General features: G+C 58.8%; 1 protein-coding gene across 1 annotated transcript; it reads right to left on the minus strand.

Moving 5' to 3' along the window:
- Positions 1–745: 745 nt before the first annotated feature.
- PLPP2 (phospholipid phosphatase 2) lies at positions 746–13,503 on the minus strand. The gene is made up of 6 exons (XM_038384024.2): positions 13,311–13,503; positions 4,628–4,779; positions 3,916–4,193; positions 3,386–3,443; positions 2,750–2,926; positions 746–1,862 (listed from the first exon to the last, which is right to left on the minus strand). The coding sequence occupies exons 1-6, from the start codon at positions 13,360–13,362 to the stop codon at positions 1,725–1,727; spliced, it is 855 nt and encodes a 284-aa protein (XP_038239952.1). The 5' UTR covers positions 13,363–13,503; the 3' UTR covers positions 746–1,724.
- Between the last annotated feature and the right edge of the window lie 2,431 nt (positions 13,504–15,934).

Raw genomic sequence — 15,934 nt, forward strand, 5'->3', positions numbered from 1 at the left:
AACACCCTTGTGATGGAGGCTAGTGCTATTATTGCCATTGTACACATGGAGAACTGAAGCCCAGAGAGGCTAAGTGACTCGATCAAGGCCACACAGGAAGTCAGTTGCAGAGCAGGGAACTGAACTCTGGTCTAAGTCTCAGACTAGGGCACTAACCACTGGACCATGGTTCCTCTCAGTGTCGGTGGCAGTTTCCCCATTGGTCCACCTCCTGTTTAAAAGGGCAGCCAGGTTAAAAATCCTAATTAAAAAAGAAAAGAAAATTGATACACGGCGAGCGAATGCAGTTTACAGAATCTGAGGCATGGATCGTGCAATCCAAGCAGCTAGCACATAACACAGAGCCAACTGCAGGATCCGTGCCCATGTTTGCTTTCCACCATTCCTCCCATTTGTTTTCCTTTCGCATTTCACTCCTCTAGGATCGCTGGGGGGCTGCTGAAAGTCAGAACTGGTCAGTTTCACTCACTCTTGTTTTTAGTCATTTTCATATAACCTCGCCCAATTTCATCCAGCTTGCCTTGCAAAGCCAGCAAAGAAAGGGATGGGGGAAAGGGTACTGATGTCAAGAACCCAAAACCCATTCCCACTGAAATGTTAAAAATATATAATTTGAGGCAAACATGTCTATTAATTTGGGGTTTCATAAAAATCCCCCGTTTTTAAAACAAAACAAAACATTTAAACCTATGTATTTCGAGGCCACAAACATCTATGGACTAAAAGAATAGACCTGACACTGCCATTCTTTAAGGATGATCTAATTTAAAAATAAAAACACATTGAATACAAAAAACACATCATCCTGAAAATGTATGTAGTTTAAAAGGAGGCCCAAAATCCTTGGTGCCAGAGGCAGCTGAGCAGTGGAGGCGAGGTTGTTAGCAGGAGATGGACCAGGTAACGCGCTCTCTCAAACGGCCAGAATCCGTGTCAGTCTCCAGATGGCAATTTGTTTCCTTTACCACAGAAGATTCCCACCCACCCCCATCCCCCCCACAGAATCAGCCGAGACGGCTGCAAAGCGTTGCCTATGGAGCGTCCAGTTCACCCCAAAGCGGGCTCGTCACAAACTCAGGTGGCAGTTCACTCCAGCGTGGCGGGGAGACGGGAGCAGACCCTCCCCATGCATTGATCATTTGCATCGGCTGCTGGTTACTGGGAATATTTTAAGGTGCTCAAGCTGCAGAGAAGAACATGGGTTGAAATCGTTAGCCCGGCAATGTTTCGGTGGCACTGTCCTCCTGGTTTTGTCCTGGCGAGGATCCGTAGTTGTCAACACGAATACAATTTGATGCTCTCGGCACCACACCACCTCAGGCTTCACATGGAGTTTACTCTTCACTTCACAAGCAGTCCCACCCGTGCCATCGCCCTCTGCCTCTTCCACGCAGAGGGCTGGAAAGCCACCCTCAGAAACACGAGACGCAGCCACCCACTCAGTGAGAGATCTGAGCCCCTGGACCTGAGAGGGAGGAGGGCAGGTTTTTCTGGCATCAGCCAGCACACAGCACTCCATATAAGCGTTAAAAGTCTTCGCTTGGTTCCCCCTGGAGGAGGTCCCTCGGGTGCCGTGGCACCATGCAGTAATAAGGAATTCATTAGCTGTGGAACCAATTAACAAGATAAGCTGCTCTTCCCTCCAAAGCCCTGGTAGGCAGCCTGGTGGGGCCTGGGATTTGCCATCAGCTGTCCAGCAGCGCTGCCCCCCCAGCTCCCGCAGCTCAGGGGGCTCCCGGATAGCTGTAGTGGTTGCGATCGGGCTCGCTCCTGGTGAGCGTTAAGCTGGGCTTGCGTTCCGGGTCCTTTCCATCACACTGGAGAGGCAGACGCTGCTTGAAGAAGTCAGAGACATAGCGGACCTGGGGGGCAGGGGATGGGGGGGAGGGAAGAGGAGAGAAAAGAACGAGGCTTTAGGGGATAATTCCATCAAGGGAACATCTCTCAGTGGATCCAAGGAGATCCTGCATGGTGAAACAGGCCCAGAAAGGGCCACGGGGTCTGGCTGCATCCAGCAGCCTCGGTAAAATTTCGGTCCGAGTGACTTGCCCAAGGTCACGCAGCGAGTCAGTGGCAGCACTGGGAACAGAGCCCAGGAATCCTGACTCTTGGTGCTTTGGGACCATGACACCCCACTCGGCCGCACGGGGCGAGGGAGGAAGAGGAGGAGGGTGTGAAGCAACGTCGTAGAGCATCCCAAACGGCTGCTTCCAGCTTAGCATGTTAGTTCCTCCTTGGTGGCCTTTGCTGGGAGCCAAGCAGCACCTGAGACTCTGATCTGGGGGCAGGAAGCCCTGGGCAGGAATTCAGAGCTAGTGCTGCTGTTGCAGGTCACGACCCTGCCAAGACCGGAGATAATCCAACCCAGATCTTTACGCTGTTCCCGCTGACCCCTGGGGCGAAAGGTTGGGGGGGCACAACAGACCAGGTGCTAATGTGATGGCAGAACGGGTAGGTCGCCTTCCTCAAGCATCAGGCACCTGCAGTTACCTGGATTTGGGCAAGGCCGATACAGAGAGAGGATGCTGAATCGAGGTGCCCCGTTCCTGGGCTGGATGAGTCAAAACCACCATCTAGAGCAAAGCTGCCAGGCGTGCAAGATTGTGAGGGGGGCGAGGGGGTGGGCACAGGGCTGCAAGGTTGCAGGGTGGGGCTAGGATCCATCCGCCAACTGGCGGCCCCCAAGGCAGAGCCAGAGAGCACCCGGTGGAGCATGGAGGGAGGGGTGGGGATGCCCCCATGCACTTACAATGAGGATGGCAATGAGCGCCCCCTGGAGGAGCCCCACCAGCACATCACTCCAGTGGTGCTTGTAGTCGGACACCCGGGTATAGCCCACGAAGATGGCGAAGGTGATCAGGAAGAACTGGATTGTGGGGCGCAGCAGCCGGGCCCATTTCCCGATCAGCCGGGCCTGGACATACAGCTGAGGAGAGAAGGGACGGTCAGTGAGTCTCCCCAGTGCTGCCCCCCAGCCCAGTGCCGGCAGGGTCGCTTTACCTAGACATTCCCGCCCAGGGATCGCCACGTGGAGCACGCACAGAGGCCTAAAAATGCAGAGCGAGAAACATGTGGGGCAGTGTGACCCCGCTGAGGGGGGGCAACAGTGATGGGGGGGCATACCGCTCAATTCTGCCCCAGAACTCAGTCAGGCAAAGGGATTAACCCAAGTTCACACAATCGGGGGCACAACTGGGAACAGAAACCAGCAGTCCTGACCCCCACCTCCCCCCTGCTCTACCCACTGGACCACACCTACCCCCAGAGCTAGGAATAGAACCCAGGAGTCCTGACTCCCACTTCTCCTTGGCTCTACCCACTGGACCCCTCTCCCCCCTTTCTCTGCTGTGACACAGAGCACGCACACATAGCGAGAACTACTCACTGCCAGGAACACCATGCAGTACATCCCGAAGGAGGAGTGTCCAGAATAGAAGGATAACCTAGAAGAACAAAGACCAGGATCAGGATGAGAGACCCCACTCCCTCCACCCTGCCCTCAAATAAGCCCTCGGGACCCCTCTCGCCCCGCCCAGGCATCTCTCATGCTCTCAATCCCCCATGGATAGGTCCCTGGAGCAGGACGCCGAGCAATGCTTTCCCTCCACCTCCACATGCTCCTTCTGACTCCGCCCTCCCACCCCATATAGCCTCAGTGAGCTGCTTCCCCAGCCTGATGGGGGATCCCTTCCCAGCTCCTCACCTGCCATTAGACCTTCTCTCCCAACCTCATCTCCGTCATCCGGCGGCCAGGGGGGTCCATGTCTCCTTGCCCAGCCTATCTCCCCTCCAGCGTTCCCCACCGATGGATCTGAGTCTGGTGGGGCATTTCCCAGGGTCTGGTCTAGTCTCAAGCTGCCCTCTCCCCCGCACCACACCCGGGAGAAAGTCCCCCCGTGAAGCCTCTCGTATCACCTGGACTCGGTGATGTTCCTGGCACTTCCCTGGCACACATTCTCCAGCTGCACATAAATGGAGCAGTTCACCTTGGACCAGTCGGGGTCGCAGACAGCCAAGAAGTTGGGCCGGAGCCGGCCGATCATGTACTTGGCCAGGTCAGTCAGGGACTGGCTGACGGCCCCGCCGAACAGGAACGTCCCCACCACCTTGTAGAGGGCGGCGAGGTAGTTGTTGTACTCGGACTTGGAGTGGAGGTGCTCGGCGTACACCAGATAGGCCTCACCCAAGGAGACCTGTGGAAGCCAGGGGAGAGCCAGTGAGCGGCCGCCCGAGAGGAGCGGCCCCGATGCCGGCTCTGCTCTCAACGTCTTGCGCGGCAAGGACGGCTGAGCCAATCCCAGCTGGAGCGGCCAGAGCATTGCTGCAGGGTGGTGGTGAAGGGAGCTGCTGGCTCTGGGGGAAGCTCCCAGCAGTGGGCAGAGAGGCCCCGAGAGTTATCCCTGCCCTAGCCTCTCCCCGCAGGGAGCCGGCCGCACGGTCAGATCAACGGGACCAGAGATGCCCCCTGAGTCCCGGCAGGGCTGGCTGGTTGGAGTGGGAGTCAGCGAAGGGATCTGCTGTCCAGATCAGCCAGGTCGAGGTGTTTCGGGATGGGGTGGAGCAAGGCCGTCTAAGAGGGTGCTGAGGAAGGGGGAAATGAAAGGGGGAGCCCTCCAGGTTTCCTTACAATGAGGACGGTGCAGGTGATGGTGACCCCCGCCATGAGCCCGTGGGTGATAGTGTCCGGCCTGTAGGGGTAGCGGATGGAGTCGTCGTTGCAGTAGAATCCACGCTTGTACGGAGAGTTCACCAGAGTGAGGATGACGAAGGGCAGGGAGGCTGAAGGCAGAGCGGGGAGGGGAGTCAGGGAGGCTCTCTCTGCAGGAGGGGGCACAGTCCCCCTCCAGGGGTATATCTCCCTTGCTCCCCTCCTCCTCCCCCCCCACCCCCGGAGAGCAGGGAGATACCCCCACTGGGCTCCATGTCCCATCCCTCCTGGCACGGGTTGAACTGAAGTCCCTTTCTCTGGTTCAGGGATTTGCCGGCTCCCGGCCCAGCCGACCCCATTCACCCAGGCCTACCTGGGCTCGGGGAGCCACAGACCAAACCCAGAGAGCACCAGAACCAGCAGAGCAGCCCCCCCACCGCCTGGATCTGCGGTGGGATTCGGAGCGGCCTCACCCCTAGGTGGCCGGGTCCTGGTTGGAAGGAACCAGACGTGGGGCCCATCGACGGCTCTTTGGCAGCCGCTGTGAAAGGAGCTGGCGGTTCCGTGCCCAGCGAACAGGTGCCCAAAACGCCGCCACTGGCACAAATGGGCCCCAGGCTCGGCACACAGGTAAGGACTGAACCGGGGGGCAAGGCTGAGGGGCATCGACAGAGGGTAGCACACGGGGGAAGGCTTCTTCGTCACTGCCCACACAGCACCTATTCTCCGACTAGAGGGGGCTCCCAAATCCAGAGAGGACAAGGCAGCCCCTCCGGCTCACACTAGAGTCACTTACAACCCTGATCCATGTCCCCTCCCCCCATGCCCGCGTGTCACTCAGGGAGGGGGGTAGCCGGGGTCTAATTCAATGTAGACGCGCCTCTAGGCTGGGGCAGATCCCAGGGAAGGATCCCGAACTACCCAGCACCTGGCCAAGTTCGGAGACAGGATCCCAGGCAAGAAGACCCGTCAGTCTGACCCAGTACGGTTGTTCTCAAGGGTCCCTCTAGCCCTGGGTTGGGGTCCCTGGCAGGATGGCATAGATGGGCCCAATCACTCCCAGGCACCCAGAGTCCCCCAGGGAGGTCACAACTTCAGTCACAGCTGCCCCGATTCACAGGACTCTGCCTTCCGGGGATGCCAAGGCAACTGGCGGAGGAGCTGGCACCCCCCTGGGCCCTCCAGTCCGCTCCCTGGCTGCTGCTGATTAGCAGAGCCCCGTTATCAGGCCCTGGCAGCTGCCATGCTGCTGTAAACACAACCACCTGCAGAGCGGAAATTGCAACTCAGCTGCAAGGATCGTCTCTCCCATCTGCCGCTCAGCACTAGCCCCCCTCCCACAGACCCGCATATCCCTCACCTGCGGCTCCGGATTCAGCCACTACAGCAGAATGGTCTAAACCGGAGAGAGTCACCAACTCTGGGTCAGTGCAAAAGCCAAGCAACCATATTTAGGTAGGAAGGGTGGTCTTGTGACTAAGGCCCCGCATTGGCACTCAGAAGATCTGGGTTCAGGGCCCATCCCTGCCACAGATGCCCTATGTGGCTCTGGGCGAGCCACTTTGGTTCTGCCTCAGTTTCCCCACCTGTAAAAAATCAGGGTCATACTTTTCTCCCTGTCTTGCCTACTTAGATTGCAAGGTCTTTGGGGCAGGAGCTGTCTTCTACTCGGTGTATGTACACCACCTCGCACAATGGGGCCCTGATCTGCGCTGGGGCCTTTAGGTGCTACTGGAATAGAAAGAGAGACATCCAACACTTGCTATTCTCCAAATGCTCCACAGACAGTAGTTAATCCTCACAGCTCTCCCTGTAAATTTCTCCCTTTTACAGATGGGGAAACTGAGGCACAAAACGGGGACGTGGCTTTCCCATGGTCACCCAGCAGGTCAGTGGCAGGAGCTGGGGTTAGAGTTTTTGACGGCCAGCCCTGTGCTTATATCACAGCCCCAACCATGTCCTAACTGTGCTGTTCAGGCCCAGTGCAGGTGATATCGGGGGGGTGAGGGGGGGGAGAGCTTTACAGTAGTGCCTAGAGCCTCCAATCAGGAATGAGGCCCCCGTGTGCTCGCCCCGGAAAGCTTCTAATGTAACTTCCCATGGTTACGCAGAGCCAGGAATTGAACCCACATCTCTGGAGTCACAGCCCCTTGCTCTAACCACTAGACTATACGGCCCCCCAACCTACACTAGTACAGGGGGTGGCAGCCTATCCCCACTCTGCTACTGTAGTCAGGACCAGGGGCACAGGGGACTCTTAGCAAATAGTCAAAGCCACCAGGCTGAAGGTGGCCGTGCTGGGGATTTCCCTATCCCGTCCGGGCACTTCCTCATCCCACCACGACAGCATCCAGTGGGACGAGGCATCCACGGGTCCCCGTCCTCCCAGCTGGGGCGTCGAGGTGCTGACTAAGGACAGGCTGACACCTGGGCCGGGCACAAAGCCCAAGGAGGTGAGGCCGGTGATTTCAAAACTCAGCCATCCCCAGCGCCAATGTGCTGCCAGCTCCCCTTGTGCCCAAGGGGCCTCGGAGAAAGCTGGCCCTGCCAGCTCCCCGTGGGGGCTGGCTTCATCTGCACCTTCCTCCTACACCGTATAAGCCCACCCAGGTGGGGCTGACGAGAGGGGTGGAAAAGGGAGGACAATCGTACTAGGGCCCCGAGCTCAGGGCCTCCCCAAAACATCTGTAATGGCTGCGTACATACAGCGAAACGGGAGGGCCCCCAGCGAATGTGACATACCAGGCCCCCGGACTTCTCTCGACGGGCCTGCACCCAGGGTCAGGGTACCATCCCCTGGAGCTGCCCCCGGGCCAACACCACCATGCACCTTCTGTGTCTCAGAAGCAGGATGGTGTGTGGCCTCTTACCAGCGAAGCCTTGCTCTGACATGCAGTCAGCCAGACTCAGGCTCCCCGACGCAGGGCCAAGACTCTGGGGGCCCCCCCCCGCCCCAACCTCCCTCAAATAACAGAGCTGGTCGCCCGTATCTTTGCCTTCTTCAGTCCTCCAGCTGCCCCAGTCCCTCCGTCTCCTGTCCACCGCTGGCCGAGCAGGGCAGGGACCCTCTCTCCTGGCCAGTCGACCTGCTTCCTTTCAGCGCAGTGCTCTTGGAAATGAGGTCCCAGACCCCCCCAGTCCCTGGACAGACAGCACATCCCTGGGGCTGCCCCCAAACACCCTGTTGCCCTCCTACAGAGCTGCTTTTCCCAGGATCTGATAGCCTTTCTTGACCGACAGGGAGAGGTTCCAGCCTAACTTTGCGCTCTTCCAAGCCAAAGGCAGAACGCTCCCTCTGCCTGCAATGGGACCAGCCCCTGGATCAGGATGAAGGTAACGAGCCCCCTGGTCAGGACGAACGTAACGAGCCCCGGGCGTCTCTGTCCCCAAGCTGAGGCTCCACCCCACCCCCCACATCGTCCCCTCAGCCAGCTGGCTCATTCACATCAATTAAGACAGCAATTTTCAGCCCCAGAGGTTTTACCCAAAATAGCAGCCCCGGCGCCTGCGTTCGCCGGATGAGCAAGCGGTCCTTAGCGTGACAGTTTGCAGCCTCTCAGCAATTACCTGTGGCTGCCGGAATCTGGAGGGGGATAAGGAATGCGTGCCGAGGAGCCGTTTTCACTAGCCGTGCTCTGCCTTATAGATGGTGCCACGGTGCGTGCCTTGCAGGCGCCGAGTGCCGGGGCAGTGCCAGTAAAATCACTCAGCCCAATCCTGTCTATCCCCTGCACGCCATCCCCCAGCTCAGACCCTGCTGCAACATTCCCCACTCTGTGCCCCGCATGGGGCATGGCAGGAGCCCCCCAGATCAGGCATGCTGCTCCCTGCATCGCCCCAAAGCCCCTCCCCGCAGCAGAGCCATTCCCCATGGAGATCATGCCCCGTGCTTGCTTCCGTCCCAGCAAGGCTGGGCTGGGCCGGATCGATATTTACATAGGCCCCGCAGGTCTTGGTCTCGCACGGCATCTCCGTGTCACAGGTGCCAGGCCTCAGCTACCCCACCTTCCCACACACAATGCACGCCATCCGTGCCAGCTCCTGGGTCCAACGGGCAGCAGGGCAAGTCTCGTTCTGTGCCAGCTCAGACAGAGCGGAGGCCTGCCAGTCGGTGCTGGGGTGGGGCAGGAAGAGACGGTCACCCCACCCAAACGGTTTGAACCCTGCTTGCTGCCACCGAAGTGCAGTGGAACAAGTCACCAGGCTGCAGCACTGGGGAGCGCCAGCCCTGGCTCGGCACACAACAGCCCTGGTGCGATAGAGCCCAAGAGCAAGGGGAGGAGTTCCCAGGAGGGGCAGCAGGGGCACTCCAGTGGGGCAGGACGTGAGCCCAGAGCAACAGAGCAAAGCCACGAGCAGACATGCTCCAGGGCTGGCTGGGTCGCAGCAGAACTAGCCCTAGCCAGGCAGTTGTGGGAACACACATCCCCTTGCCCGGTACGCTGCCCCTCTCTCCCCCCAATTCCGCAAGGGGTTCGAACCTCATTCTCAGAACAGCTCCAGCCCTGCAGTGATACCTGGGAGACAGGGCTCTCCCACACCCCCCTTTACTCTGCGGATGCTTTGCCCCAGCAAGGGACGGCGCTTTCCCAATGGTGACCCTATGGCGACACAGGGGGAGGAGGAAGCCGGCGGCGCTGGGAGATACCCAGGAAAGGAAGGATTCAGCGACAGGACCAGACCAAGGGCAGCCCCTGCACGTGCTGGAGGAGCCCACCCAGCCCCACCCTCCACTACAACAGGGTCCCACAGCCACCTTCGTGGACCCAAGTGCTGTTCTGGGAGCCAGCCTCCCCGGTGCATTTCCACTTGTGGGAGTGGCGCCCAATGGTGTCAAGTGCCTATAGCCACACAGGCAACTTAACCCCTTGAGGATGCACCCGCCACCTTCTGAAACCGATCTAAGAGGCGCTCTGGCAACTGGCATCTCTCCTACATGACCCCTTCCTGGCCTGTACACATTGCAACGAGTGGGGAAGCCTGCTAGGAGCTCAGTGTCTGCTGTCATATAGGGAAGACTGCAGGGGTTGTGGCTAATGGATTGGTTCTATCCGTATAGGGCCACAAGGACTGTCTAGGCCTGGAGTGGCCAGTGCCATGTACAAAGCACAGTTAACAGAGCTGGTCAGATAATGGGAGGGGGGGAAAGGGAAAGAGGGAGGGGAAAAAAAAAAAGGTCAGAAAAAATTCCATTTCCAAGTTAAGCGAAACTTTCCAGTCAGCTTTCAGAGTAGCAGCCGTGTTAGTCTGTATTCGCAAAAAGAAAAGGAGTACTTGTGGCACCTTAGAGACTAAAGGTGCCACAAGTACTCCTTTTCTTTTTCCAGTCAGCTGCATTCTTACTGACACCTGGTTGTGCCTGGTCCCTGGAATCAGCCAGGGCTTTGCAGGGTGGTTTATAAGCACTTGGAAAGCAGAGAGGTTTCTCTGTCCAAGCACAGATTGCAGAGCAGCCATTGGCCACCTGGAGGCGGCAAGCCAGGCTCGTCAGCCCTAGGATTTCAGGTTTCAGAGTAGCAGTCGTGTTAGTCTATATGCGGAAAAAGAAAAGGAGGACTTGTGGCACCTGCAGCTCACGAAAGCTTATGCTCAAATAAATTTGTTAGTCTCTAAGGTGCCACAAGTACTCCTTTTCTTTTTGCGAATACAGACTAACACGGCTGCTACTTTGAAACCTGGCTTGTTTGTGTTTGTGTTTTCACCAGTGCAAACCCCCAGAGTGGACGTGCTGCCCCAGTGCAGGGTGGGGCTTGCACGAGTGAGATTTACCTTGTAAATTACCAGCATACATTGCGCTTGTGCAAGCCCCATTTTGCACTGGGGGGGTGTCTACTTTAGGGGCTTGCACTGGCATAGCTGCACTGGTGAAGGCTCTGGGCTGCCTTAAAAGGGACCTATCTCCCAAGTTCCACCTTTAAAAAAAATGTCCATCCAGTCCATTGTTTAATAGGCCTCTGTGGGTAAACAGGCCACCTTTGTCTTCTCCCTGCTGCACAAAGGCAAAATCAAGGAGGTGGGGAAGAGTCACTGCCACCTTCCTTTGAGCCAGTCCCTTGCGAGCATGGTGCAGCCTCCTGCCCAGGTGAAAAAACTCACCCTGCTGGTTCCAGCAACATGCAAAATTCTCCCTTGCAACTTTCTCTGGTGGAAACAATGGGGGGGGGAGGGGGGGACGGGACAAAACAGCAACAGGGCCTGCTGTGCCTTACACCCTCTCCAGCTGCACAGAGGCTTCCAGGTGAACTGCAAACACAGCAGGCTGCTGAAAAATATCTGCAAGACATTCATTTGCAGCTCAAATTAGGCACCAATTTTCTCACAGGATAATTTAATCCACAGCCACTAAAAATAAAAGAGCCACGCAAGAGAGAGACCTAAACAAAACCCGGAACCTCGGTCCCTTCCACCTGTGGTTTACAAGGATCCCAGAGGAGGTCCAAGCTGAAATTAAGACTTGTGCCTTTATTTTAAGGGTATTTTAATTATGGACTTGTAGATGGCTATTTTAGAGGCAGCGTTTGTCTGCTCAGAGAGTGAAAAGGGCACGGGAGGGAGCTAAAACCGGCTTGTGCATGTTCAATACTTTTAACCCATTGGTTAACCCATTCCCCCATGGGGAAGACAGCACCAAGACACTGGGTCAAAGACCTGACTGGTAGCAAAGGGAAGTTACCACCATCTAATGGCCATTGGGTGACATGTGATTGGTGGGTCTCTGTTCAGTTCCTCACAGTGTCCAGGTCACCAGAGATCTTGGTCCCTCTCCTTCTGGGGCACAGTTGAGGTGCATTGGCAGGGCAGCGTGCCAATGCTGTAGCTGGTCTGAGGATAAGGTGTCTATGATCCAACACCTTTCTCCAGCACTGGATCCTCATGACAGATCTGGGGGGAAGACGCGTGCACTGGGGGAAGACGCGCACACACACGCCTCAAAATTCAGCGCGATGCCAGCCTAGTCCAGCCCTGGCTCTTGCATCTGCTGGCGTGCAAATCACAGCGAGAAGGATACTAGCCAGCGGCCCACCATTCTGAGCCACAATGGGACAGGGACACAGAGCGAGGTGGTTGGTTCAGCCAGGGCAATCCAGCCCCTGGCAGCAGCCTACACTCAAAGGGGAGAGTATCCCTCACTCGTGCACTGGCTGGCAGTGCCAGCTTTATGCTGGGAAAGGGTGAGGGCGAAGGGGAAAGTCAGTTACTCTGCAGCCCACCAATTCCATGCCCCGCACCTCTCTCTTCAGAGGCACATCCTAAACTCCCCAGCCCTGCCAGGGTCACGAGATAGTTCGCCAGCACTGCTGCCATTTTGGCTCCCTGCATTGGCCAAGCAGCCCCTTGGTGCCGCTGTGTCCAGAGCAGAAGTTTGGACGGGCCTGACTTTGTTGTTTACGGACAAAAACGGCTCCCAGCTTTGCTCTAATTTAGCCCTATATTTGCTGGCAGTCAGCAACTTGCCCTAGCAAACCACTTCCCTGGCTAACGACCCCAAAGAATGCCCGTTTAAAAACAGAATTAGTGGCTGGCAACTGCCTAAATCAAGGCCCGTGCCTTTGGTCTACCTTTGGACTTTCCCCTCCACGTGGATTTCTTAAAAGGCCCAGCTGTCCAATTCTTTGGAGCAGGATCCACAGCCATCTCTCCCCACCCCCATGCAAGTGCACAGAGGCGTGATCCATAAGCAGACGCTGCCTGCTTTTCCCAGCATCTGACACCAAAAAAGGGCACTGGGTGGCAGGGTGCCAGCACTGCCCATCTGTGCAAATGGTCCTTATGGCTGCAAAGGCCAAAGACATTCATTCTTATCACCCCGTCCCTGCACAGTGGCTCCAGGCTGGTGGAGCGGAGGGAAACCACTTCCTTATTGAGCCATAAACTCATCCTGCACCCTTACGAGCCCAGCAGGTTAATGGCCTTTGGGAACAAAAGCTAACTGGGTGGCAGCTCAGGTGCACTTGTGCAGGTGGCTCGCTCACCCAGCAAAGAGCCTACTCACATCCTCCCATACAGCTGGTTTCCACCCCCAGCCCCCCTGTCCCCCTGCAGCTGCTTCCATTGGGGTCGTGCCCCCCACGGTAGGAGGGCAGCAGGGCTCCCTCCTGCGATGCAGGTTCCCGCACTGGGCATGGTGCAGCCCACTAGCCCCAGCTCCCCCTGAAGCCCCAGGGAGTAAAGGGGGATCACAGGGGGTGGGGTCTGCTCTGGGGAACTAGGGACAATTCCCGCCATAGGAGGAGGTCGGAAAGGAGGAGAAGAGACACAAGTAGGGGTTATGAGTCTCTATCTTAACCAGCCCCCCCACCTAGACTCCCACGCCAGCCCCACTGCTCCCCAGCCCCTTCCAGGCCCTCCCTACCCCCAGCCCTGCACAGACAGAAACGAAGCCAGCTGGAGCTGGGCCGGGCGCAGGAGAAGTTTGTTCCTCTCTCGGCTGGGGCTGGGGCCGGGGACGGAGAGGAGCCGGGCCCGGCCCTGGCTCGGAAAGCGGCGAGCAATGCACAGCTGGGGGCGGGGGGGGGCACACGCTGCCCAGCTGGCGCTGGTGGAAGGGGGGGGCTGCCCAGCTGGTACCAGTCCACGACTGGGGGGCGGGGGGGGGGAAGTTTCCCAACTGGCTCCGAACCGGGCAGCCGGCGCCAGGACCGGACGGGGGGGGGTCCCTTACCGACCACCACGCAGAGCACATCGAGCACCACGAAGACTTTCCTGCGCTCCATGCTGGCGGCGGCTCCGCTCCGTGCGCCCCGGCCCCCGCCGGCTCACATGGCCCCGGCAGCGGGCGCCGCACGAGAAGGGCGAGAGGGACTGGCGAGGAGTTAAAGTCCGGGGCTTGCGGGAGCGGGGGCGGAGCCGCGCCGGGCTGGGCCGGGCCGGGCTGGGCGCGGAGCGGAGCGGAGCGCCCTCCCCTGCCGCCTGCAGCCGCCAGGGGGCAGCGCCGCCCCCCGGGGAGCACGGGAGAGATGGGGGCAGGGAGCGGGGGTTATGGGGCAGGGATAAGAGGTGGGGGTTATGGGGTAGGAGATGGGGGCGGGGGGGGTAGTGGGGAGAGGGGGTTATGGGGTAGGAGATGGGGGCAGGGAGCGCAGGGGTAGCGGGGAGAGGGGGTTATGGGGCAGGGATAAGAGGTGGGGGTTATGGGGTAGGAGATGGGGGCAGGGAGCGGGGCTTATGGGGCAGGGATAAGAGGTGGGGGTTATGGGGTAGGAGATGGGGGCGGGGGGGTAGTGGGGAGAGGGGGTTATGGGGTAGGAGATGGGGGCAGGGAGCGCAGGGGTAGCGGGGAGAGGGGGTTATGGGGCAGGGATAAGAGGTGGGGGTTATGGGGTAGGAGATGGGGGCAGGGAGCGGGGCTTATGGGGCAGGGATAAGAGGTGGGGGTTATGGGGTAGGAGATGGGGGCGGGGGGGTAGTGGGGAGAGGGGGTTATGGGGTAGGAGATGGGGGCAGGGAGCGCAGGGGTAGCGGGGAGAGGGGGTTATGGGGCAGGGATAAGAGGTGGGGGTTATGGGGTAGGAGATGGGGGCAGGGAGCGGGGGGGGTAGCAGGGAGAGGGGGTTATGGGGCAGGGATAAGAGGTGGGGGTTATGGGGTAGGAGATGGGGCAGGGAGCGGGGGTTATGGGGCAGGGATAAGAGGTGGGGGTTATGGGGTAGGAGATGGGGCGGGGGGGGTCGTGGGGAGAGGGGGTTATGGGGTAGGAGATGGGGGCAGGGAGCGCAGGGGTAGCGGGGAGAGGGGGTTATGGGGCAGGGAGCGGGGGGGGTAGCGGGGAGAGGGGGTTATGGGGCAGGGATAAGAGGTGGGCGTTATGGGGTAGGAGATGGGGGCAGGGAGCGCGGGGATAGCGGGGAGAGGGGGTTATGGGGCAGGGAGCAGAGGTGGGGGTTATGGGGTAGGAGATGGGGCAGGGAGCAGAGGTGGGGTTATGGGGTAGGAGATGGGGCAGGGAGCGCGGGGGCAGGAGAAGGGAGGGGGGGTTTGGGGCAGCGATGAGAGGGGGGTTATAGGATAGGAGATGGGGGAAGGCAGCGCTGGGGCAGGAGAAGGGAAGAGAGTTATAGGATAGGAGATGGGGCAGGGGGCGATGAAGTAGCAGGGGGAGGGGGTTATGGGGCAGGGATAAGAGGTGGGGGTTATGGGGTAGGAGATTGGGGCAGGAGAAGGGAGCGGGGGTTTGGGGCAGCGATGAGAGGGGGGTTATAGGATAGGAGAGGGGGGAAGGGAGCGATGGGACAGGAGAAGGGAGGGGGGTTATAGGATGGGGGAAGGGAGCGATGGGGCACGAGAAGGGAGGAGAGTTATAGGATAGGAGATGGGGGCAGGGGGCGATGAAGTAGCAGGGGGAGGGGGTTATGGGGCAGGGATAAGAGGTGGGGGGTTATAGGGTAGGAAATGGGGGCAGGGATCGATGGGACAGGAGAAGAGAAGGGCAGGAGAATGGGGCAACAATGAGAGGGGGGTTATAGGATAGGATATGGGATCAGGAGGCAATGGGGAGGAGGTTTATGGGGCAGGAAGGAGAGGTAGGGGTAATAGGGTAGGAGATGGGGCAAGGAGCGGTGGGGCAGGAGGGGGGGGTTATGGGACAGGGATAAGAGGTGGGGGTTATGAGGCAGGAGATGGAGAAGTGGGGGTTATGATGTAAAAGATAGGGCAGGAGATGAGCCTGGGGGATTGTGGGGTAGAGGTTGGGGGCAGGGGCTGACAGACTGTTGATGGGACTGAAGACAGGGCACAGACGTGTTATGAGGCTGGAGATGGGGGGCAGGGAGTGATGGGGCGGGAGATGAGGGGTAGGGGCTTTTAGGATGGGAGATGGGAGGCGGGGGGGGGGTTATGGGGCAGAAGATGGGGGCGGGGGTAGGCAAGAATGTTTCTGGTCACATAGGGAAGGGGAAAGCTTCAGAAGACCAGTTACCTAATGCTCCTGAATCGTAATCCCAGCTCTGCTTGGCACCCACACGTTCCCTGGCTGCCCATCACAGTGGTTCGAAATCCCTCCTCTCCTGCTCTAGGATGGCTCCCATTCCCACTTCCCCTGCTGTGCTGTGCGGGACACGTTACTGGCCCCTCACTCTGGTATCCTGCCTCCTAGAGTGCCCTGTACCTGCGGCAAAGCAAACTCTCCTGTCCCCGGCCAGTTGTGCAAGGCTTGACCCCTGCAGGGAGAAACCAAACCAGCCAGGCAGGTAGTGGGGCCTTCAACCCGAGGCTGGGAGAGACACAACCTCCATTGCGCCAGCTGTAAATCCGGGCCAAAGAAAGGGAACTGTTTGTTTAAACTTTCCT

This window comes from Dermochelys coriacea, chromosome 25, assembly GCF_009764565.3.
Source record: "Dermochelys coriacea isolate rDerCor1 chromosome 25, rDerCor1.pri.v4, whole genome shotgun sequence".
In the NCBI taxonomy this organism is placed as follows: Eukaryota; Metazoa; Chordata; order Testudines; family Dermochelyidae; genus Dermochelys; species Dermochelys coriacea.